Genomic DNA, 25,933 nt, shown 5'->3' with positions numbered 1-25,933 from the left:
AAGCCTTCTAACAACTACTTTGAAAAGTGACTTTGTGATGTTATATACATAGGAATGATTCAGTCTGAAAGAAATTCATTATTTTTATCTTGAAAAAACAATCCAAAATGAGCTTACAAAACAACTTAGAAATCAAATATAAATATGAACAGAACTAAACAAACTCAATAATTTTCAATGTTACTAGATTGCACACCTGATGTAAGCCGCCACTATAAATTGTTGTTATTTACATTAGGATCATTGCCTGTACTGACTGATACAGGCATGAGACAATACTCAGGTGCCAGGTCACTTGGCAACAAAAAATTGAATCTGACACCAAAAATATTGAATTTGTGACTGCTAAAATTCCATTCTAATATTAGTGCAGTGCAATATATTTTAAATCTTTTCAACATTACCACCAGTAATAATAAAGTATATAATTAATAGAACATTAATTTGCTGACTACGTATATCAGTGATAAAAACACAAAAACTTGATTACTCACTTCAAATAAATGATGATAAAAAGAACCTTCATTTGACTGTTTATTATGCATCGTTCAATAAGTGAATAGCATGTAAAAACAAGTAGTGGCTACAAGTACTTTAGGTTTATCCGGCGTCATCAGGAGCATAAGAAATTAAATATCCATGAACGTAAAAACAGCAAGTGCACCAAGTACCGGTATCATAAAAACATATTAATGAACAGTTCATTAGCACATTATCTAGCGAAATTTATAAGCTTGTACTGGTACTTGCTATTTGGGAAAAGGAAATTGTACCAGAATAATGAAAGAAGTCCATAATTGTACCTATTTTTAAGAAAGGGAAAAAGACAAACTGTAGTAACATTCGAGGAATATCATTTTTGTTGACGTCTTACAAAATTTTGTCCAATATTCTTTTGAGAAGATTAACTCCATATGTAGATGAAATTATTGGGGATCATCAGTGTGGCTTTAGGCGTAATAGATCGACTATTGATCAGATTTTTTTGTATTCGACAGATATTGGAGAAAAAATGAGAGCATAGGGGTACAGTACATCAGTTAATCATAGATTTCATAAAAGCATATGACTCTCTTAAGAGGGAAGTTTTATATAATATTATTATAGAAGTTGATATTCTGAAGAAACTATTTCGATTAATTAAAATATGTCTCAGTGAAACTTACAGCAGAGCCCGTATAGGCCAATTTCTGTTGGATGCTTTTCCAATTCACTGCAGGCTAAAGCAAGAAGATGCACTATCACCTTTACTTTTTAACTTCGCTCTAGAATATGCCATTAGGAAAATTCAGATAACAGAGAGGGTTTGGAATTCAACAGGTTAAATCAGCTTCTTGTCTATATGGATGACGTGAATATGTTAGGAGAAAATTCACAAATGGTTAGGGAAAACACGGAAATTTTACTTGAAGCAAGTAAAGCGATAGGTTTGGAAGTAAATCCCGAAAAGACAAAGTATATGATTATGTCTCGTCAATATTGTACGAAATGGAAATATAAAAATTGGAAATTTATTCTTCGAAGAGGTGGAAAAAATCATATATCTTGGAGCAACAGTCACAAATATAAATGACACTTGGGAGGAAATTAAACGCAGAATAAATATAGGAAATGCCTATTTTTATTCAGTTGAGAAGTTTTTGTCATCTAGTCTGCTGTCAAAAAATCTGAAAGTTAGAATTTATAAAACAGTTATATTACCGTTTGTTGTGTATGGTTGTGAAACTTGGACTCTCACTTGACAGAGAAACAGAGATTAAGGATGTTTGAGAATAAGGTTCTTAGGAAAATTTTTGGGGCTAAGAGGATTGAAGTTACAGGAGAATGGAAAAAGTTGCACAACCCAAAACTGCACGCATTGTATTCTTCATCTGACATAATTAGGAATATTAAATCCAGAAGTTTGAGATGGGCAGGGCATGTAGCACGTATGGGCGAATTCAGAAATACATATAGAGTGTTAATTGGTAGACCTGACAGGAAAAGACCTTAGGAGAGGCCAAGACATAGATGGAAGGATAATATTAAAATGGATTTGAGGGAGGTGGAATATGATGGTAGGAGCTGGATTAATCCTGCTCAAGATAGGGACCGATAGTGGGCTTATGTGAGGGTGGCAGTGAACCTTCAGGTTTCTTGAAAACCGTTTGTAGGTAAGTATGTAAGTAGCACGAGTGGAATTTTATTAATATTTTCAGTACATTGCATATTTTCCTTTTGTAACCATGTTTAAATTGGTTACTGGTCACGATTGCCTCAGTAAATACCTTCATCAAATCGGCTTATTGACATCATTTAAATGCTTGTTATGCATATAGGAAGAGGATATGGACATGGAACACCTTCAAATTGCGAATCTCATGAGACTTTTGTGGATGTTACTTCCAAATATTGGGAAGCAAAAAGGAAGCTACCTTAATTGTTAAATCCTGAGCATTTGATATACATACACACATCTTTCGTTATCTGTACATCATGTTTATTCATTCATGGTTCATTTGCTTCCACCCACACATACATAATAACGACTCATACTTGCACGCACGTGCACACACACACACACACACACACACCTGGCGACATAAGCACACGCACACACTAACAATACAAATTTGACACCTGTAATTTTGTAGTAAATTGTATAGTTTATTTCAAGCAATTAATGGAAATCAGTATCTGATATTATATTCACAACACAAGGAAAGTGAAATCAATTTTGTGGCAGTTACCTGTATTCTGTAATGACTAACAGAGTTAAGTACTGGTATTATTTAAGATAGAGTCCCAAAACATAAAAGGCAATATCAAATATCTTAAATTAAATTGTGTGATTTGTTATCGTAAATACGAATATAAATAAATAAAAGTAGAAATAAAAGTGTAAATATTACATTATTTGTATAATTTACTGTAATTTAATATTGCTGACATTTTTTTTCACTGTGCATTATCCTTCTTTTCAGTTGGTGCCTGTTGTCTCATCGCAGATGGGATGCAGGATGAATTAACCGTCAAGGTGTATAGACCTGGTTCTTCTTGTGGCAGGTAAAGCTTATGGTTCAACCTGCGTAACAAATTACAACCACAACATTAAAGAAGATAATTTATGTTACCCTTGTAACTAAGACAAACCGAACATATAGTATATTTCTATACTTGAATTGTGTTATTAGCCACCGGCGTAATTCAGTTACCTAAGGCGCTTGCATGCTGATCCAGAAACACGCTCGGGCACAGGTTCGATTCCCATTTGGGCCGATTACCTGATTTGGTTTTCCGAGGTTTTCCCCAACCGTAAGGCAAATATCAGGTAATCTATGGTGAATCCTCGGCCTCATCTCGCCAAATATCATCTTACTATCACCAGTTCCTCTCCGAGGTACTCATTTCTCTTAGAGAGTGAGTGAACCCCAGGGCCATAGTGCAGCTGGAAGGATTAGATCAATTCCATTGGGAATCGAACCGCGACCTTTCAACTTGCAATGCAATGCTTTAACTGTGATGTACTGAGCGCCCCATTCTGTCTGTACATAAGTTAAATAAAGTCATGGATTGTCTACATCCTTGTCTCACTTCTGTGTTGGATTTATAGCCACTGAAATTTGTACATTTAGGAAATCAGTGTGAACTTTTGAAATGTAATATCGTGGGTGCTCGTGTAAAGGGAGTTAAGTTGATTTGGCTAAACTGGAATAAGTACAGATTTGAACTATCCACAGTTACTTTTCTCTTGTGTTAAAGGGGTTAAGTCATTCTTCCATCCATGATGCATTTACAGTTCTCCGTATTTTGTGACAAAGGGGTTTTGTTCAGTACAAAAGGAGAGAAGTTTACATACCTTGCAATTTGACTTAACCCCCTTTACACGAGCATCCGCGATATTATCTTTTGTCATTTATATGGGTGATTTGGAAGGTGATAGCGATATATTTTACGAAGAATTAAGTTCGGAAGATGAGTATAATTTTAATATGATAAGAAACTCTGAAGGCCGTGAAAGAAGAGTTCAAGAAATGTTTCAACAACGTAAAGTCCCGAACTAGTTCTGACACCATACACAACTGGCGCATGCATCGAAAGAAGTTCGGTATTAGTTCGGAACGTGTTCTGAATTGCTTGCTGGAATAAACATATTATAATGTACAAATATGGTACAGCTTTAGCCATGTCCAAATGTTTGTTCATTTTTTATGCATTACTCTAGTTGACTGTAAATTCCTGTTAATTGGCATTACTGTATCATTGGTGAAGACATCCTTATATCTTTATAATAATAATAATAGTAGTTTATGCAATTTAGGGGGAAAGGAACTGGCCACCCTAGCCCATTATCTCCGGACTTACTTGCCTCATGAGTGATGCTTTATTGGTGTCACGAGGTTTAAACCTGTCTTCAGACAGTTATTATTATTATTATTATTATTATTATTATTATTATTATCGTCATCATCATCATCATCAATCAGTAAAAGGAAAAAGAGTACCTGGAATTAGTTTTATGGCAGTAGGACAAGAGAAATGAAACAAAAATATATATTTACAATACCATTTTATAGATCAGGAGGCGAGATCTGACATGTGAGCTGCGCGAAAGAGAAAAGGATGGACAGTTAGAAAGAGAGTTTGTTTGAGAATGGCTAATATTACACGAATCTACTAAAACGGAAGTTCAGCTCAGACTAAAACCACAGTCTAGTATACAGTCACGAAGCTTGACTTGTTGAGGGTACTAGGAACAATAGACTGTGCCGGTACTATTTCGCATTGTCTGTGATGAAGTGATAGTAGCGATCCTAGTGGTTAGCAACTATCTATGGATGCATACTCCCTACGTATTGAGCTTCGTGACTGTATGTACTAGACAGTGCTAAAACCTTATCTTCGCCCTCTGTACTCACTGATGATATAACCATGATGTGTGATAAGGTCGTAGAACAAGTCTTGCCTCCTCTATTGCAAAGATGTGTGATGACATATGGTCAAGTGTGACAGATCAATAAGAAAGGATAATAGTTCAGAAGAGATGGATTATTGATGAGATTAGCAAGAATTTCTCGTATTGATAAAAAATACTAAAATGAGAGAGATAATGAAGGCTGATAATCTCATTAATTAATTAAACAGGAGATAGGTAGTTGATCAAGTATAGACATATACAGAGGCTGGAACACAATTATCGTACCGAAAACAGTAAACATTAATGCGTTGGATGGGAGAGAGATATAAAAAGAGTTACCTGTACTGAAATGACTTCTGAAAGAAGGAGGATGGATGGGTTGTATTGTATTGTATTTATTTACTTTCCATGATATTCGTACATCACTTCACAGCTAGAATATGGAATATGTAAAAAAAGAAAATCTTAATAGTACTACAAAGCAGCGGCGGTTCCTCTATATGAGCACAGGAGCACGTGAACACCTTAAAAACCAACAATAATCATACGTATTAGTATTACTGTATTAATATTATTACCGGTACATCTATTACTTTCCAATGTGCAATGACGTTCCTACATTTTCGTCTCGAGAGAATGTCCCGTTCATGTGTCATGTGTCTTTAAATCTCCATTGGACAGGTTGACAGCAGCTCGCACAATTTTTCTCTAGCAGGGTGGAAAAGCCTGAGGCGAGAATATTTTCTGGTTTGTTACAATGGTTACAGTAGCTCTGGCTCACACAGGTCTTAACGTGCTAGTGACAGAGAAAGAGAGATGCTCCGTTTCTCTTGGGTCTGGCTTCCTGTTCCTTTCTCCCTCTTTCCTCGTTTTCTCTCTTTACTCTTTCTTTTCAAATTATGCGCGGGGGCTGATTCTGTTGTCTTTTGTTCAGCAAAGTAAGGAAAATACAAGCTGCAATGGTGCGTATTGAGAGTTGAAACAGTAACATTTGAAGTTTGGAGATGGACGTGTGTGAAATTGTGTGTTAAATTAAAAGAGGATTAAAACATTCCTCTGTAACACCATGACAGAAGACCGATTGAGTACATTGGCTATGTTGGCAGTGGAAAAAAACTTGTTAACAACATTAGAGATTTCAATAATCAAATTATTGATAAGTTTGCATCTCTCAAAACTAGGCACATGGAGTTTCTCTACAAATAAATCCAGATCTTCAACACCATCTACAACAGCAGTGAAGATGAGTCCTAGGAATTAATTTTACTCTACTCTTGTTTAATGGTTTTAATTTTGGTTTCACATGCGTAGATTTGGTGCATGCATATTAGAACTCGTTTATCTCTGACATCTGATTCAGCTATACGAGAATATATCAGTGTGTTCATTACTCATATTTTTTTTGTGAACACCCATTCAAGAAAGGCGCGAGCCACCACTGCTACATAGTCTTAATTATAGTCACAGAGTAGGTGAAAACTGTCCTCCTGTAACACTTTACAACAAAGAACTTCCCGAAGCAGACGATGTTAAATATTTAGGTATGCATTTAGATCGCCGATTAACATGGCATAAACATATTGAAACTAAACGTAAAGAATTAAATTTTAAAACATCAAACATCTATTGGTTATTGGGACCTAAGTCAAAACTGTCATTAGAAAATAAACTTCTTGTTTATAAAGTCGTACTAAAACCAATATGGACATATGGCATTCAACTATGGGGAACTGCTAGCAACTCAAACATTGAAATACTGCAGAGGTATCAGTCTAAAACTTTACGTTCCATTGTCACTGCACCATGGTATGTCCGTAATGATGTCATTCATTATGACCTAAACATTTCAACTGTGAAAGAAGAAATCTCTAAATTCAGTAAAAAATGCCTGCACCGATTAAATCAACATCCCAATCATCATGCATTAAATTTGCTGGATAATAGTCAAACAATAAGAAGACTTAAAAGGACCAATGCTCTTGACCTTCCATTCATTTTTACAATGGCTATTTGAAACATTGTTATTTTTCTTTTGGAGTGTTGTCATGGGATAACATCTCCACTCATGTCGTATTCTTTTATAATATGTACTTATTGTCTATTGTAGACAGATTGTAAATGTGGCCGGTGAAGTATATAAGAAGAGTTTTACATTACAGTCTACTAGTACAACACAAGCAGTTAATATCGATACTCAATACAAGACAGAAATATTCATGCAGCATTGTTGAATGTCATAAATCCACCTACAGAATAGAAGGCGTGAGAAATTAAGTACTTCTTTAATTTGGCCCTAAATAATCTTATTTTTTGAGTTAGATTTTTTATATCCATAAGGAGACTATTAAAAAATTTTTACTGTCATATAACACACTCATTTTTGATAACAGGATAGATTTGCCAATGGAGTATGGAAATCATTTTTTGACGAGTATTTATGCTATGAACTGTTGTTACAAAGTTTTCACGATTACATACGAGGAAGTTTATTAATGAAAAAATACACTGACAAGCCATGGGCATTATTTTTAGTTTTTTTAAAATGGTCCTGTACGATTCCCTAGATTTGGCACTTGCTGTTATTCTAATTACTCTTTTTTGTAGTAGGCATTTACTGTTACTATCTGTAGAATTTCCGCAGAATATTATTCCAAAACTCATTACCGAGTGGAAGTATGCAAAGTATATTGTTTTTATGCTCGACCATGCCGAAATGTAGTAATTATACACCTGGTAGCAGTACTTTAATGCATGTCATTAAAGTACACCTATTCATTAAAGTTCACGTTTTCGATTATTCTCAGATATACAATCGAAAGATAACGAGGGAAACGTCACGGAGGCTGGAAATCCAATACTGTCGCAGAAGGTTATGTTCTGTTACTATAATAATTAGCGTTAATTATAAATAATATTCAAATAAATTCAATTTGTCATCTCGTTTTTCAATTCTAAATCAATTTCCAGGTTATACCAAAATTAGTTCATGTTATTCTCTACATCAAGGTCAATGACATTATTGTTCCTCGGAAAAAATCAATACTTTCGCGCCTGCGCACATCTCACACGAGCTATGCACAAGGTCACTTCCGATCTAGAGTCAGATACAAATAAAATGATACTTCTGAATAATTTCAAGTTAGAAATATGGTCGAGCATAAAAAGTCATATGAAACTTGCCTATAATGGTAATTAAGACGCTCGTATGAAAATTATGAAACTCGCTTGCGCTCGTTTCATAAACAAACATACTTGCGTCTTAATTACTATCATTATAGGCTCGTTGCATAATGTACTATTAAGGTATTGATATTTACTATCTCTTGCATAGATCTAATAGCAAAACATGCTGAGTTTAGTTTGGGGGTAATTTCTTTAATATTGTTTTTTCAGTTTAACGTATTATCGAAATTTGGTTATTGTTGTTCAATTAGGGACCTGTTTTTAATTATTGGGTTTGAAATTTACCAGGTTGAATTTGGGCTGGATTTAAATTGAATCCTGAGAGTGATAACGTCTTTAAAATTGGATGTTTATTATTATTATTATTATTATTATTATTATTATTATTATTACTATGATCATAATCATCATCATCATTATCATCAGCACTTACCTTGTATGGTCAATAGAAGGACCCTCCACAAGATCTGTAACAGTGTTGATAATGTCCTGTGTTGCTTCTTTCTTAGTATGACTGATGGAGGGAGCTCTTTGTCGCCTTTCTATTCCAGCACTGTATTATAAATACCGGTTAGTGACAGAAATTAAAACAACCAGTGTCATAAAAATTATATACTTTCTCATACAATTTAAGCATTTCAAAGCGTATCAGTTCTTTTCATGTTAACAATGATATTTCCATATTTAGTTTATTTTTTTAACTGACATTTACAAGACATGTGGAAATTGAAATCATTCCCTGTGTATTGAAACAAGAAGATGGAGCTTTCACATAAGATCATTTTTTTTTATAACCCCAATAAGATATCTGATTGCAATAATAAATTATACAGTTTAAATATTAATTTAATTTCGAATAAATTTTATTCAGCTTCCTCCAAGTGAAGGCTGCCTAGAAGACAAAGCTTACCAAAAAATTGTTGTTATAATGGAAAAAAAAAGAAAACAATGGAGAAGAAAAAGAATAAGAAATAGCACAATTAGAAATAATTGGAAAAGACTAAACAAAACATCATTAATTCCAGAAGAAACATAAAATTTCCTAGTATCTATTAGCTATTGTGTGATCACAGTCGTCTATTTAGCACTAGTTGCAAGACCCAACTTAAGTTGTGATCACAGTCGTCTATTTAGCACTAGTTGCAAGACCCAACTTAAGTGAGCAGATCGCCATAGCAAAGAGATCAATCTATATAACTGTAGAGATGGTTTCTTAGGATTTTTATAGATCCCTTCACTGCAGACATAGATACTTCAGTGACAAGAGTCTGTCCTAGACCATACTGCTTACAAAAATGCGCGAATCTTTTTGTGATGGTTCCTCTAGCCCCAATCAGTAATCCAATAACTTCGATCGACGTTAGATGATATTTTTCCTTATAATATGGTATAGTGGGGTCGTATATGTCGCATTTTTCCTGATGTACCTCAGCAGGTTGATTTTCGTACATTTCCATTCTTACAGTTGGATCAATTATGAATCCGCTTGTTGATCTTGTCGGGATAGCGATGATGTCAATGCGCCTTGTAGATCCATTTGTGAACAAACCATGGACCTCTTCTTCTACAATATCTGATTAATTATGCACGAATTTCTATTTATCTCTTCATGTACCTTACCAGAAATCCTCAATAATTTTGTCCTATTTTCGAAAATCTGAATTTAAAATTAGTATAGATGCAGTAGAAATTGATTAATTCGGTTACATATTTCGAATAAATGTTTATTCTCCTTGAAATTCATATTTAAATCAATGTTAAAAATTCACATTTAATTCGAAGCTTACATTTGGATAATTCGAAGTCACAACTTCATTGGTTTCGACGAAAATAATGTGCTATCTGGAATTGTAAGTCCAAATGAAAAACATAGAAATCTCAGTTATTTAATTATTTAAAAAAATTCAAATTCTATATGGCTACATCTTGAGTGATGCCTTATTGGTGTCACTTAAGAGGTTGAAACCTGTTTTCGGACAGTTGACTAAACAAAGATACATTTGATTACACACTTACCAATTACCACAATTTTTATTTTCTGAAGAGTTTAAAATGGAGTGATAATGGGCCTAACACAAGGTCAACCTGTCGTTAGCCAGGCAATCTGCCTAGTGACGTCAAATGACACCTTTTGAATATAGTGCACGATGGGATGGCCTACCATTAGGAGGAAACTTTCGTGTGCTCTAGTGGTGAAAGAAGGCACTTCCGACCGCCAGTTTATTAACAAAATATGTTCCTTATAGCACCTACTTCCTATCCTGAAGCATTGTAACATGAGTTCATTAACACTCTGTGTAGTTAGAATTTGTTTCTCAATATAAATATTTTATATGCCAGAAAGGGTGATAAAATATTACCTACAAGGGTCATACTGAAAGTCATGGGCAACTCGCTATTATAAATCTTAATTTTTATTTTTTAGACAAACCAGGTACATCATCTTAATCTACAGACTTTTCTGTCACTTATCAACATAGTCTCCATTTCTTTGCACACATTTTTCCCGCCGTTCTGTAAGTTTGAAAATTCCCTTGCTGTAGAAGTCCGTTTCATCTCCCCGAAGACACTGACGCACTGCTTTCCGAATGTCCTCCAGCATCTCATAGCGTTGGCCTCGCAGCTGCTCCTTTACAGAACCGGAAAGATGGTAGTCGGAGGGTGCCAAGTCGAGATTGTAGGGAGAATGCGGAAGAGATTTCCACCCAAATGTTCTGATTTTCTCCATGGTGACACGATCAGTGTGAGGCCACACATTATCGTGTTGCAGGATGATCTTCTTTCCAGGGCGTTTCTTGCGCAATGCACAGCAGAGCTTCAAAACTGTCTGAATATTGCAGACAGCATTTATGGTCTGTCCAGGTTCAAGAAATTCAACCAGAATGCATCCCAGAACTCATCAACTCTTTCCTTGTTGCGTTCCGTGGAGGCAGTTCGAGGCCAACTGCTATGAGGCTCATCTTGGATGCTCGTGTTCCCATCTCTGAAATGTTTTTTCCATCTCCTAACACTGTTGGCGCCCATGCACACATCTCCGTATGCACGCTGAAGTCTGAGGTGAATTTCAGCAGCAGATGTTTCTTCTTTAACAAGGAATTTAATGACAGCACGCTGTCGAAACGAACCATCATTGTCGACCATTTTGCAAACATTGCCTGTGGTCACATGATAGAAGTTAATGATGTCACAATATGTCAATACATAGTGTAAAATCTGTAGATTATGATCCTATGATCGTTTTTGTTCCATTGTTGAAATTGAAATTATAGCAATGTGTTGCTCATAACTTTCAGTACGATTCTCTGTACTTTTGAAGTATGTTGTAAACTTGCGTTGTATGTACTGAAAAGGTTGTCATCTGTCCACAAATTATTTTCATTCAATAGTTGTCCGTTAGGGTTACTTCTACGAAATACGCGGCATCATACAGTAAGATCTATAATAGCAACTGCCTTAAGGAACAAAGGTTATTCAGTATATGAAGAAGTACACGGCATATCCAGTGAGGGCAGTAATCGAAGAATTGACATAATTGCATTTAAACCTCCCTCTCTTGAAGGTTACATCATAGACCCTACTGTGAGATTCGAATCGCATGAACACCAGCCAGAAGAAGTACACGAGGAAAAAAGGAATATATATGAACCTTCCATCAGTTTTTATAAGGACAAATACCATCTGGAATCCATCGTCATTACGGGACTAATGATAGGAGCCCGTGGGACCATACCCTGGTTCCTAGTCGACTTCTGTAAATCTTTTGGCCTGCATAAAAGTATTTTAATAGATCTAACAATTGCAGCACTCAAAGGCTCAATAGCTATTTTCAGGCATCATACATATGGACCATGACTAATTCGCATCTCCTTGACGTTACTTCGTTTAACATCATGTGTTTCAATATAATTCAAATTCTTTCTTTTTCACTCTAACAACAATTTATCACTAAGCCTCAAGGCTTTTACTCTATTGTATCATGGTACTCTTTGTCGACGGCAACCTGTAGTGGTTACAGGAAGAAATTAAATTAAATTAAATTATTATCCTTATTGTGTGCGTTTTGTGTCGAAGATTATGTTTCTTGCATACATTATGAATTATTTCAGTTCTGGGTTACATACCTTAATAAAGTAGAGGTTTTACAATCTTCAATGAGTTGCCGTAAGATCTGACACATGATCAAGGGCACATCATGTACTGATGTTATGGTTCCTGATCTAAGTTCTGCTCTGAAAGCCATCACTGCAGTTCTGCATTCTGCTTCCCCTAACTGTTGCAGAATGTAGTACATTTAATTAATACTGGTATTTCTTGTTAAAGTTTATACGAGTACATTGAAATGTACTCGTGAATTTAAGCGAAAAGAGTAGCATATACTTTTTTCTCTTCATGGGCCACAAAATATATTAAACTTTTATTTATATTTATACCAACAATAAACTTATTGTATAGCTTAATATGTAGCTATGATGGTCTGAAGGATGCACTGGAAGGAATGAACAGGAGAAGAGTTCGGGACAGATGATAGATAGCATTAAGATATATGGTTCAAATGAAGAGACAAATAGAAAGCAGAAAATAGGAAAGACTGGAGAATGCTGGGTTTGCAGTGAAAGACCTGCCTTAGGCAGAACACAATGAATGAATGATGGTACCCAGTAACATGTGACCAGGAAACTGGCTAATTGTGAATGTCTTGTGTTGGTGTATAATCTCTGTTGAGATGGAAAGCACAAGAAGGTTAGTAGTCAAGAGGTAACAATTTACAAAATACTCATCATAATCACTGACTTTTCTAAGTAGGCCTAGTTTTGAATAAAACTTTAGATAAATTGTGGATTTTGACATGTCTTTTTGCGCTTCCTTAGTGCATGAAATGCAGATAAAATATTGTGATGTTGCGAAATATTGGTTTCTAGATTTTGATAAAATATATATTTTCAACGTTCATTACGAAAAGGAAGGTCTGACATAAATACTCCTATTTTTAAAATATCTTTACAAAGTATTAGGTGGATCCAGAGTGAGGCTAAGGAGGGCTTCAGCGGCATCTTGAGTCGATGTGACAACAGTTATATTCAGGTTTACGGAATTATTCTTTAAAAAAAAGGTATCCCCGTCACATACCATGAAGGCACTTGGAGGGGGGGCATGGAGGTAGAACCCCATGCTTTCTTGACCTCGGCACTAGAGGTAGTGTGGTCAGCACCATGCTCTGATCGTTTTTTATTCCCAAAAAAGACCCGGTACTCAATTTTATAGGAGGCAGAATGAACCTCAGGGTCATTCTGGAAGTTTGGCAATGAAAAAATCCCGTCACCATCCGGACTTTCCAGTCTGTAGCCAGCTGCTCTATAAACTGAGCTACCCGGCCGCCAGTTATTCTTTTACCCTGATGAAATTAAAACCATCAGTTTTATTTCTATCTTACATACACACGTTACCAAAATATTTGCTAGGGTTGACCATACATCCATTCAATAGTAACTAATGGACATGTTCTAGTAGCAACCAGAACTGACGAGGGGCAACAACAGTAAGAAAAATAGTGCCCCCTCTTTAGCGAATCTTGGATCCTCCACTGAATACTGGTACTCATTTGCATTGTAGTAAAACAGGTGGAACATGTTTAACGTGACTACATATTAAGGTGTGGTTCTTAATACAAATCTGTGACCAAATACTGGGTGAATGTATTCTCCCGACTACAAAAGTGGCAACTTTACTGTTGGCCAATGCACTCCCACGTTGTAGTTGTGGGAAGTGTTTATTCTCGGTAAATTAACTCAGTGATTAGCTCTGGAAACTAATTTTCACATACCTTTTGGCATTAATTGTTCGTTATATCTCCAACAGAAGAATCCTGCTCTGCACCTAATCCAATTGACTATCGATCATACAACTTAAATTTGTCTTTATAGATTACCAGGAAACAATTGGCATTCATACAGTCCTCTCTGTAGATTGAAAACTCAAAAAAGTTTCATATCCATTGTTCAAGAATTAAAACAGAAAATCAATATCCCGAATTTAAAAGAAAACCTACAAATTAAACCAAACCCTTTAACTCTATTAAATATAGAATATAATCTAAATTTAACAGAAGAAATACTAAAATCAGAAGTAAACACTGAAATACTAAAACAATTGTCTTTAGAGACAATTAATATTAGGTACCCTCCACAAAACTGGCTTCATTTATACACCGACGGATCCTTGATCTCCAGAGAACAAGGTGCCGGTGCAGGTGTTACGTGGTGTCTCTTCTCACTTTATAGATCTCTTGGTATGGAACAACAAGTTTTGATGGAGAAATCATTGCAATAAGTGAAAGTCTCAGGAATCTTCTATGCCACATCAATAAATTTAAAATGCAGTTATATTGTCAGACTCCAAAGCAGCTATTCTATCAATAGTCTCTAAACACACACCTTCATCTCAAACAGCAGAAATAACTAAAATGCTCTCTCAATTAATATCACTCAATAAAAGAATTGTATTCCAATGGATACCATCCCATTGTGGAATCCTGGGAAATTAGAATGCGGATGCATTAGCAAAGAAGGGCAGCACTGCTACTTACAGACCTGTTACTAAATCTACATATTACTCTGTGAAAAGATTTATTAAATGTACATACTTAGACTTCAACAAACAAAATTTGATAACCAGACATCGGATTCTAGGGCAAATGCCTATTTTGTTTCTTTAGGAGAAAAGTAAAAATAATTATTAATATTTGTGTTTCATGGAAATTGAAAGGTATTCAAAGAGTTTTATAGTGCCCTAAAATGCCCTAAAACGGTTATTAGAGCCTAATTTGTTAATATTCGCCTAAAAATGCCTAACTCACTGTAAAGTTTCGCATTTTACTCTTGCTTTTTATAATTTATACATGCATTCACTGCGAAATTTAAGGCATTTAAAAAGTGGAAAGTTTGCTTCACACCAGCCATGAAACCATTGATAAAGGAAACAAAATGTTTTGAATCTCACGACACTCGCAATAGATTTCGCCGAACTTAACATGTTTGGAGGCATAAATGCCGACAAAGAACCAACCTTAGTTTTGAAGCAGGCAACAATCACAACATGTGCTGCTACCGATTCAGAGATATACTATACTATAAAAATGACTGTTTTCGGTCTGAAACCGATTAGCTGTACTGCCCTTCAGAGTGTCATAAAATCACAATTTTTGGAGAAAGAGTGTTTTTGAAATATTTATGAAAAGTCGTAAAACTGCGAATTAGTAGGGTAAACCGTTACAAAATATTTAAAAGAATGGCCCTCCTAGTGTTAACACTACCAGGAAATGCAACAATAAGTGGAATTTTGTATTTTTGTCCAATTGAATCTCAATAACGGTTCATTTGAATGCTCGTTAACAGTTGCTCTTATTTGTGTTGAGAAGTTTTGAGCAGTAGGACGTTTTCCTGTGAAGTTTAACGCGATAATGCCGAAAAATATAAGTGCAAAATCTACATTGATCCGGCAATGGCTAACAGAATATTCAGAATTCACTTATGATGGAAAAATAATATTCTGCAAGATTTGTAGCAAACAGATATGTAACAATAGTTGAAATATATAAATTCTATTAATTTTAATGAGTAGGCCTATAATATTTATACATTGACTGAGCTATCCTGAGGTATAATTCTTTTTAAGACCACTACACTTTAACCTTTTAAATTCCGATAGTTAAAGTATTTGCAGGTCATTAAAATTTTGATTGTTCGAACCCACTAACTTTGTGATAGAAATACGACAATACAACAATTAGGATTTTATTTTAATTCAGTTTACTTTACATTTTTAGATTTCGCAAGAAAAGAAGTGCCACCTAAAGCAGCATGTGCAAGGAGCGGCTCATAAGGCTAAAAAGCTCAGCAGAAAAATCAACTGCAACAAACTTTACTAACACAGCCTACTTCATCCAATCTCAGCAGCAATTTCTATGCTGATTTAACCAGAGCGTTTGTTGCTGCTAACATTCCCTGGAATGCAATTGAAAATCCGGTTTTAAGACAGTTTTTACAAAAATACTGCAAACAAAATATCCCATCTGAGTCGACCCTAAGAAAAAATTACTTAGATAGAATATACAATCAAACTTCAGCTTCCATTCGGGAGGATATAGGTGATTCTTACATATGGGTCTCTGTGGATGAAACCTCAGATCCTATCAATAGGTATATAGCAAATATTGTAGTAGGAAAACTTAGTCCTGATGGACCTTCGATTCCACACCTCGTATGTGTTAAGGAACTTTCGAAAGTGAATAGCCAAGCCATTGCTTATTTTGTAAATAAAGGCCTACAGTCTTTATACTCAGGTAATATAGACGATTCTAAAGTTCTGTTGTTTTGTACTGATGCTGCCTCATACATGGTTGCTGCAGCTCCACTTCTTAAAACATTTTATCCTAACCTCACGCATGTAACCTGTCTAGCACATGGCCTTCACAGGGTTTCTGAAACAATCCGGAATGAATTTCCTCTTGTCAATTCGTTTATTTCTAACACAAAAAAATGTTTTTGTAAAGCCCCATTCAGGATTTCAATATTCAGAGAGAACTTTCCAGATATCCCACTCCCACCTCAGCCGGTTGTTACACGATGGGGAACCTGGATTCAGTCAGTGGTGTATTATTCTAAGTATTTTAAAGAAGTGGTCACAGTTATTGATAAATTACCTGAAACTGATAGTGCAGCGTGTGTGAAAGCAGTGAAAGATTGTCTGAATGACTCACGAGTGAAAAACGATATTGCCTACATAACATCAAACTTTTCTTTCATACCTGCAAGCATTGAACAATTAGAGCGTGAAAAACAATCTCTTTGTAGCCAAATAGCAATAGTAAAGGAAGCTCAAGTGAACATACATTCTGCTTTGGGCGAAACTGGGAAAAAAAGTTAAAAATAAGTGGGACAATGTATTAAATAAGAATGTAGGATTTTCATTGTTGGAAAAAGTATCAAGAGTGATATCGGGGGAAAGTGTAAATGTTCCAGTAAGTATTGATGTTTCTATTGTACCCAATTTAAAATTTGCGCCTCTCACATCAGTTTCGGTTGAAAGAAGTTTTTCTGCTTTCAAAATGATTCTCAGTGACAAAAGGCAAAGGTTAACTGCGGAGAATTTAGAAAAAATTCTGGTGGTGTACTGTGCAGATAATTATAATAAAGTCTGAGCATGGAATTGAATTTCAATAACTTAAAATGAGTAATCTTGATATCAATAATCATTATTTCATTAGTTTCAATATATTAAATTTGTGCAGCTCTGTTTATAAATATAATATAGTATTCTTTTTTAATGCTTAAACATACTTTTTTGTGCGTATTTTAGTGTATAACTAAAAATTTCAGTGAAAGAAATAAGTATGATACCTTGATGTGCCTAAAATGCCTATTTTCATTAAAATAGAGCCTAATTTTACAAATTTTGAGCTTATTTTAGGCGCCTAAAACTGCAATTTTTAGTGCCTAAAAATCCGATATCTATTGATAACACAATCTCAAGGGAAAAAATGGAACTCTCTGCATCAAAATCCACAGTTAATTCCCGATTTACCACGAAAATCGTCTGTAGCTGCATTTAGATTGGCAACAGGCCATGATTGTTTGGCCAAACACCTGCATAGAATTGGAATATATCAGTCCCCTAACTGCCCATTGTGCAACTCAAACCAAGAAATGGATTCGGAACACCTCAAAATCTGTGCTTCAGTGGCTGGCCATGATAATATCTTTGAAAAATATTGGAGTGCAAGAGGTCAAATGGCTTTATTGTCAAACGCCTGGCATTAGAGAACAACAACAAATTTGTCTTTAGTATATGATATAAAAAGATAGGAAGTGTTAGATGGAACAGATAACCATTAATGCATTATAGGTCAGGGATTCACAACAGAGGAGCTGTGGCCTTCTGTGGAAGGGCGGAAGAACAATTAATGGGGGCCACGAACAAAATAATAATAATATACTCGTATATGATGTTATTATTAATTTTTGATCCTTAAGATTCTCTGTTGTGGTTATTATTTATTAATAACGGAGAAAAATTCGCTCTGGCGCCGGGGAACGAACCCAGGACCCTCACTTCTACACACTGGTTGCTCTGCCACTGGGCTATGTCGAGGCTCAATCCTACTCCATGATAGGCCAAAAAGGGAAAGAGTTCAATATGGTGCGGTGGACTGAGCCTCAGTATAGCTCAGTGGCAGAGCGACCATTGCGTAGAACTGGGGGTCCTGGGTTCGATCCCGGAGCGAATTTTTTTCCGTTATTAGTGAATAATAATAATGATAATGATAACAACAATGATAATAATAACGATAATAATGATGACACCGGTAATAATGATCATCATAAAAATATAATGAAAAAGTGTAAGCCAGTAATGCTATCAATGAGTTAACATTGAAATCACCTTTATAAATTTATTGTGAACTTGTTATAAGTTCAGTAGAACCCCGTTTATACGAAACAGTGAGGGCAGAGGTAATTTGAGATAAGCAATTTTTCGGGGAAACTGTAAATTCCTGAAATCCCACATCTGTGAAGGGAAAAAAAAATAATTAAAAAGTCTCTCTATTGTTATTCAGGTGCTCTAAAGAAATTATTAATTAAACCTTACAGTAACAAGCTCTACTTAAAGTAATCAGATATTTTTATCGAAGGTTTATTTTCGCAAAGTTTCTTTGCTGCTATGTCCCTCTACTGCTTTATCAGTAAAACATCTGCTGGTGATGCCTCCTCACTTCCCTCCACAAAATGTAAAGCAATCTGTATGGGAGGATTTCATCATTTTTTATCCTCCTCACAGCCTCGAATTTTTCTTCAACTATAATCACACACGTTTCCGTTCTACTCGTTATTTCAACAAAAAATGTACCATACATGCAAGTGCACACATTCCACAGGTTGACAATAGTGCCTCTAATGCGTTTTCAGATATCAGTCACTTAATGAGCAACCCTCTTTAAAAGTGAGACAGGAAGGAAAGTGTTTCTTAGAGAGTCCTGCTGGTGACCGACAGCCTGAGTTCTTCTCAAATCTTCCACTACGCTACAATATGTTAAACTGAACAAGTAAAGGAATGAACAATCTGTAATAAAGTAGGTAATGTAGTTTTCTCAAACATTCACAAAGTAAAGAAGGAGTACAGGTACAGTATGTATCTTGTCTGTGCCAAAAAAAAAAAAAAAAAGTTGGTTAACCCAGGTTTTGGTTGATCAAAGTTTGGATAAATGGAGTTCTACTGTACCTTTTTCCTTCCGCTGTCTAATTTATTTTGCCATGAACAATTAAACAGAGTAATTATAAATGTCAGCTCTTCACTTAATATTGCTGTGACAGTAGCCAATCAGCCTATGACTGACATGTTTGAAGTTTGGAGTCATTTTCTATTGGAAAAGTATCCTGAAAAACAAAACTTGACCTTTCACAGTCTTCTCAAATAGTAGGTATTATTTATGTTGCCAAGGGCACTCAGCTTTATCATATAAATAAATAGGTCATTAATTATTGTGTAAGAGTCTTACTTTCATGGTTAGTTCTTCCAGCTTTTCTGACTGCTCTGTTGTTAGCCTGGGGTTTTGACATAGCCAACTGTAGTTGGGACGACCATTTTCTGTGTTTCTGGATTGATTCAGTAGGAGCATTTGATTTTTTACCTGGATATAAACATTTTGTAAAGTTAGAATTGTCATCTAATGTTCACTTTAAATTTAAAAGCTCTTAAACTGTAGAAAGAAATAATATTTTATTATTCTTATTAACCCTAAAGTAGTAACTGTAAGTTACTGTCACTGAGTAGTTGCTGCAGACTGATACTCCTCAAGCAAGCAAAAATACTCAAATTTATTTGAAATTATGGACAAACTTTTTGTTTTAAATATATATCTTCAAAAAATGATGTGAGAAATCATCCAATCATTGGAGTCATAATTATGTGGATGATAAGAGATAAGATGCTCGGTATTTTATTGCTCGCACCCATGTAATCAAAGCAGTTCTGCGTGCAAAAGTGACGCAAAAATGTTTTGGCATCTCGAGTTTCGTTTTTGTTGCAGAAATACGCGAAGGAGATAATGCTTGGAAATTGTTAATTTGCAAGGCACACATAATTTTATAATTTATTTTTCATAGTAGCCATATCCTTGCCATAAAACTAACTATAAAGTAATTACATAATTGAAATAGAACATTTGATCCAGGGAACATTCGTGTTTGATAGTAGGATAAATCGTTTAATATGTTACTTAATTGAAAATGTATTTAAATAACTAAAATACGATCATTTTGGTCCAGAGAGCACTTGTTTGGTGCAAGGATAATTCTTTTAACACGTTTCTTAATTATTATATGCCAATAATTGAAACAGGATTATTTAATTCAGGGAACATCCGTTTCTGGTGTAAGGATAATTCTTATAACATTTTTCTAAATTAGTTTTCAATGCATTCTTTAATAAATCACTCCAAATTAATGTAAATATAGAGTGGATTGTGTACGAAGATTTTTTTATGTTGGTCTCATTGTGCATCTTTTTTTCTTTGTTAAGTTTATTTATACACACTTTAACATCTGTGGTCATGTCACGTGTTTAGAATGTGTGGGTATACCTGTATGCCGTTTTGACTCTTGTTGAGTTCCTGTTTCTATTGTGTGTTGTAGATGGCTTGTGTTCATGTAACTGATTATAGACTTTGATTAATGTTTATCGTATTGGTAATTGAGGCGGTGATGAATCATGCCATGTAAATTTCCAATCTGGCATTTGCCTTTATGACTGAGGGAAACCATGAAAAACCCCAGTCAGATTGTTTGACCAAAGATTTTGAGCCCATGACCTCCCAAATGTGAGTTTCAAACTCTACCATCTGAGCCAGCTCACTCGATTGTGCATCAATGTTTATGTAAATAAAAAAATGAAAATGAATGTGGTACATAAATATTATTTTAAGAAACACAGAAAACTAATATGGGTAAATTATGAGGCGAGGAATGCCATTTCGTGACACATTCTAAAATAACTCAGCTCCAGTGAGCTCAATGGTATAATACTAATTTTTACTCCCTATGTGCTGTATTTTTGGTCCAGTAAAAATATTCATCTTTACAACAAAACTCTTAAAATACCGGTATGTTCTGTGGACAAAAAGAAACTGAAGTACCTATGTAAAATTAGAGTATTTTGTGTGGACCAAATAAAGTTTAAATAATCGAGTAATACAATATTGTGACAGAATATCAAGTTTTCTGTGTGTAAGGATCTATTTTAATCTTAACTCAGTCCTTGACTCACTCAGGAGTTACCGTAATGGCATATAGCATTACGTCCATCTAGAGAAGCTACACTTTCAAATAGTGAAGGAATTATCCAAATCGGTTTAATAGCTTCTGAGATTACTTCATACAAACACACAAACATTCTCTGTATATTAATATTGATAAACATTTATACCTTTATATATTCCAATCATAGAATACAATCCGAATAAAAATAGTGTTAAATGAATATCTTCCTATTGTTGTCTTAAATAGACGCAGTCATTTGTTTTCATTTAATTATACCTATTAGTTTGAGGGGGCACTGATAAAATGTATTGTTATATTACAACTCGTGTATCCCATTAAATATCAGTTCTTCAAAATTTTGCTTAGAATAAAAAATATCGGAAACCGTTTTTAAAAAACTTTTGTTGTGTAACATATTACATGAAAATCAATAATAAGCGAGATATTTCGATTTATTTAATTCAGACTTCCTTATAACCACCCTTCTAAATAAAGTATTTTGAATGTCATATAGTCTAAAATCTAAGTTAGAACGAACTTAATTTATAATCCAATTTTCATAGAAATTGGTTCAGCCATTATCACGTGAAAAGTAACAAACATCCAAGCAGATATACAGACAGACAGACAAGCATAGAAACAATAATTTCAAAAATGCAATTTTTGGTCTCAGGATGGTGAATTATACATGTTAACACCAATTATTTTTGGAAAAGCGAAAAATTACCAGAAAAATGTTGGTTACAGATTTATTATTAGTATAGATTACAGTAAATGTATGTTATTATGAAACATTTCTTCTGAACCCAAGTATTCGTGTTATATATAATGTATAATCTGTATTTTGTTATTCTGTGTATAATTTGCAAGTTCTAATACGAATCAGATTGTAAAATGAATAAATAATAATGAAAACAATTAAGTTCCTTTCCTAGAATAATTACTTTCACCTAATACACTTTTCATGAAATTCACGTAAATGTTGACAGAATTATAGTTTAATATATTCTTGAATATTTCATATTATTATTGAAAATATTTCCCGTTTATATATTTATAAAAAACAAAGCCCATTATTCACATGAGAGAAGTAAGACAATTTAACCATAGTCAACAAGATTGACATGATTATTGTTTTGATCTTTACACTTTACATGATGCAAATTCCATTGCGGCCTTTCTTATGGACTGAAATTAATAAAATAAAAATCTGTCTATATTGCGTTAATATATTTTATTTATGCCCAGTTTTGCATAATTGACACTCACCTCGGAAAGAATTTCTTTACAGAGATGTTGCTTGTTCCATGTCATGTTTGTATAACAGATATTTACAAATTCCTGAAATGATAGTAATTAATTAATAATTGCATTAGAATGTTTCATGACATCTTTACAGAAAATTATGTTTTGTATTTATTTATTTATTTATTTGTGTTAATAATAAGACTGTTCTAGAGTAATCTAATTTAATATCCCTTAAATATCAGCAACAGTTTTATGAGATATTTCGTTTTAATTTTTGTAATTTTATATTAATTTACAATTACTTCTAAACTTTAGAATGCAGAAGAACAGGAATGTTTATTACAATTTATGGTACGTTTTCCCTCTCTCACTTTATATATGTATGTATGTATGTATGTATGCATGCAGTGGTGATATTCGGCCCATTTGCACCGAACCAGTTGTTAAATTATTTCTAGGTTCGGCAAACTTTTCAGTTTATAATATTTGCAATTACCATATTATTCCGTATATGTTTAACATAGATACACATAAGAAAACTGGTTGTTAAACTTTTTGAATATCACCACTGTGTATGTATGCATGCGTGCGTGTGTTTTTTTTTTTTTTTTCAGATGAATAAAAACATGTTTTAAAAATTAATTTCTCTCAAAATAGTCAAACTTTTTATATTCAACTTTGCAAGATCTACTTGAGGACAAAATATTAGTTAACTCTCCAATTTTGTGACCAGATTAATAATGTAGTACTCTAAATAATAATAATAATAATAATAATAATAATAATAATAATAATAATAATAGTAATAATAATAATAATAATAGTAATAATAATAATAATAATAATGTAGTTAAATTAAATAATCATTTTTGTAGATACGAGGTATCACTTCTTAACCATCTATAAATTATATCTAATTTCAAATTTAAATATATATGACAAAAAGTTTTGAAAAAAACATTTTTTAACTTTATAACAGGTTTATTTAATCGAACTCTTAAAATTATTACGTGCATTTAATTGTACATTCTATAAATATTAACTGCATTACTAGGGTATATAATACCCATAATTTGGTAAAATCCTTAAGTACCGACATGGAGCAAAATCTAAAAAAACATTTTAAATATAGATATTTCCAAACTTTTTGAAATATGTTTATAAATGTACAATTGAAAATAACACTTCCTTTTGTTTTTTTACTTTATGTAAAAATTCCTTATTTTTTTCCTCTGAACCTTTGTAATTTTAAATCCTTTCTGTGTGAATCACTTACCTTTGTTTTCAGTACCAGTAACTGACTTTCTCCTAGCACGAATATAAAGAGTCTGAGAACTAACAGAGGGCAATCTGTTGGAAAGAATTGTCAATAAATCGTTTTTGTATATTATCTCGGATTCATATCCACAATTTAATTAAAGCCACAGATTAATGATAAAGTGATATATGGTTGAATATGTATGGGTCTACATAAATTTATGACGGTTGCAGCCCTCGAAGAGTCTTGGGTTATGCTCATACCTGAATTTGTTTCTAAACACATCTTAGACGGACAGCTCATGGCATCACATTAGCTGCAGAAGATTTTGCCTTAGGCGGGGTTCAAACCCACGACTCTGGCTTCCATGTAACATTAAAATTATCAATGGCGAAGCTTTTAAAAGACCTTTTGAGTCTTAGCTTTCCCAAAAAATTTGAGTTATTATTTCTAGTAACAGTAGGCCTATAAGTTTTAATAACAATGTATCGTAACACTTGGTTGCACTCAGATCTTTCCATACACTAAGTTCACTGTTGGCAATCATTCCAGTATGGAGAGAGCAGAGCGAGCCGTGAGGCTTGTGGCAAAAGCCTCTAAAGGCATAGCTACGACTTGACTCATAAGCTTGAGGGAGAACCAGGCAATGGATATTGATTTGCTACATCTCCATACAAAACAAGGCTAGCCTTCCGTCACAATATTACGTCGCACTATATTCATGTTCCCTGAAAGAGCTGCATTGTTGAGTTTAGTTTAATCAAAAGTGCATGCATGTGTGTGTTACATATTAATTTTGCGTAAAATGGCTCATACTGAGAGAACCTTGGGGTCATTATTTTTTATAGAATTAAAAGAGAAACTGTTTTCAAGTTGGACATATGAAACAAAATGTGCTACAAAGATAGGAGATTGATACCACATTTACATATTAAAATAGCAGATGGAAGAATATAAAATATAAATTTTCAATTTTCATGGTATAAGAAATATCCTTGGCTAACAGGGTGTTCTGAGAAAAATAAGTTATATTGTTTTACCTATATTCTGTTTGGAGGTGAAAATGAGTGGTCATCATCTTCTTGTGGAGTCTGTGTCACAAAAAATTGTCATAGAAAAGCTGATAAACTTATGCTCTATATAAAGATACAAGGTAAGCAGATTTTTTCAATGTACCCAGTATTTACATCTTAGCTTCGCCACAGAAAATTGCATAACTGCATTGTTGAATAATTACGACAGGCTTATAAAAATGTGATTCTGAATTTTTTTTTTACGACTTTGTGAACTTCTGGAATTACGACTATTTATATCTGACATTTAAAGCTATATCATTGCTGAGTTTATTGCACTATGTATTTATATTTCTGTTTGAATATAGATTAATAGAATGCCTTGATTTTATAATGTATATACAGGGTGAGTCATAAGTATGTTTGGAAAATGCGTGAGTGTGCTCCTGGATAAAACACAAAAACAATTTCTTATAGGAAAATTTTACGGAAAATACTTAGTTTCTGGAAAATGAACAATTTCAAAAACAATGGATTGGATACAGTGGCCCAGTGTCTTGGCCACCCAGATCACCCGACTTCACTCCATTACATTTTTATCTTTGGGGTCATTTGAAGACTGTCGTCTATGCAATACCAACGAATGATGCAGAGGAGCTACTGGTACGTGTTCAAAATGTATGCCAGTTGATCTGTGATGACAATGTGGTGTTTGAACAAATTCGCCAATCATGTGTATGTCATGCTCAGGCATGTGTAAATATTAGAGGGGGACACATTGAACTCTTTTTGTAAACATTAAATGGCGATACCATACATCTTTCAATCAGAGTTTTGTGTTAATTATTTTTATTTCATCCAAGAACACACTAAGTTTCCAAACATGTACTTATGAAGAATAATAATAAAAAAAAGAAAGAAAGAATACTCTGCTCAGATATTTATAAAATAAAGTCAGTATTTAAAACTATTTTGTCCATTTTTTCAGAAACTAAGCATTTTCAGTAAACTTTCCCTATAAGAA

At 34.0% G+C, this 25,933-nt stretch overlaps 2 protein-coding genes across 2 annotated transcripts in view; one reads left to right on the top strand and one right to left on the bottom strand.

Moving 5' to 3' along the window:
* Window positions 1-23,995, bottom strand: LOC138701205 (uncharacterized). The gene is made up of 6 exons (XM_069827852.1): window positions 23,915-23,995; window positions 22,660-22,731; window positions 19,632-19,763; window positions 12,202-12,350; window positions 8,514-8,633; window positions 1-3,064 (listed from the first exon to the last, which is right to left on the bottom strand). The coding sequence occupies exons 2-6, from the start codon at window positions 22,702-22,704 to the stop codon at window positions 2,938-2,940; spliced, it is 573 nt and encodes a 190-aa protein (XP_069683953.1). The 5' UTR covers window positions 22,705-22,731; window positions 23,915-23,995; the 3' UTR covers window positions 1-2,937.
* The window catches only part of LOC138701202 (D-beta-hydroxybutyrate dehydrogenase, mitochondrial-like), a 53,025-nt gene continuing 30,052 nt past the window's right edge, over window positions 2,961-25,933 (top strand). The window contains exon 1 of the mRNA XM_069827843.1: window positions 2,961-3,045. The gene's annotated coding sequence lies outside the window, so the exon portion shown is untranslated. The remainder of the gene's footprint in view (window positions 3,046-25,933) is intronic.

The sequence above is a fragment of the Periplaneta americana genome, chromosome 6 (genome assembly GCF_040183065.1).
Source record: "Periplaneta americana isolate PAMFEO1 chromosome 6, P.americana_PAMFEO1_priV1, whole genome shotgun sequence".
Lineage (NCBI taxonomy): Eukaryota > Metazoa > Arthropoda > Insecta > Blattodea > Blattidae > Periplaneta > Periplaneta americana.
This window is presented reverse-complemented; position numbering and strand designations above follow the sequence as displayed.

Excerpts from the sequence above, each read along its gene's own strand:
- LOC138701205 (XM_069827852.1), bottom strand. The coding sequence starts at position 22,704 with ATGACATGGAACAAGCAACATCTCTGTAAAGAAATTCTTTCCGAG. Across the intron at positions 8,634-12,201 it reads AAAACCTCTACTTTATTAAG|TGCTGGAATAGAAAGGCGAC; the intron begins GTATGTAACCCA and ends TTTATAATACAG. Across the intron at positions 3,065-8,513 it reads CCTTCTATTGACCATACAAG|GTTGAACCATAAGCTTTACC; the intron begins GTAAGTGCTGAT and ends TTTGTTACGCAG.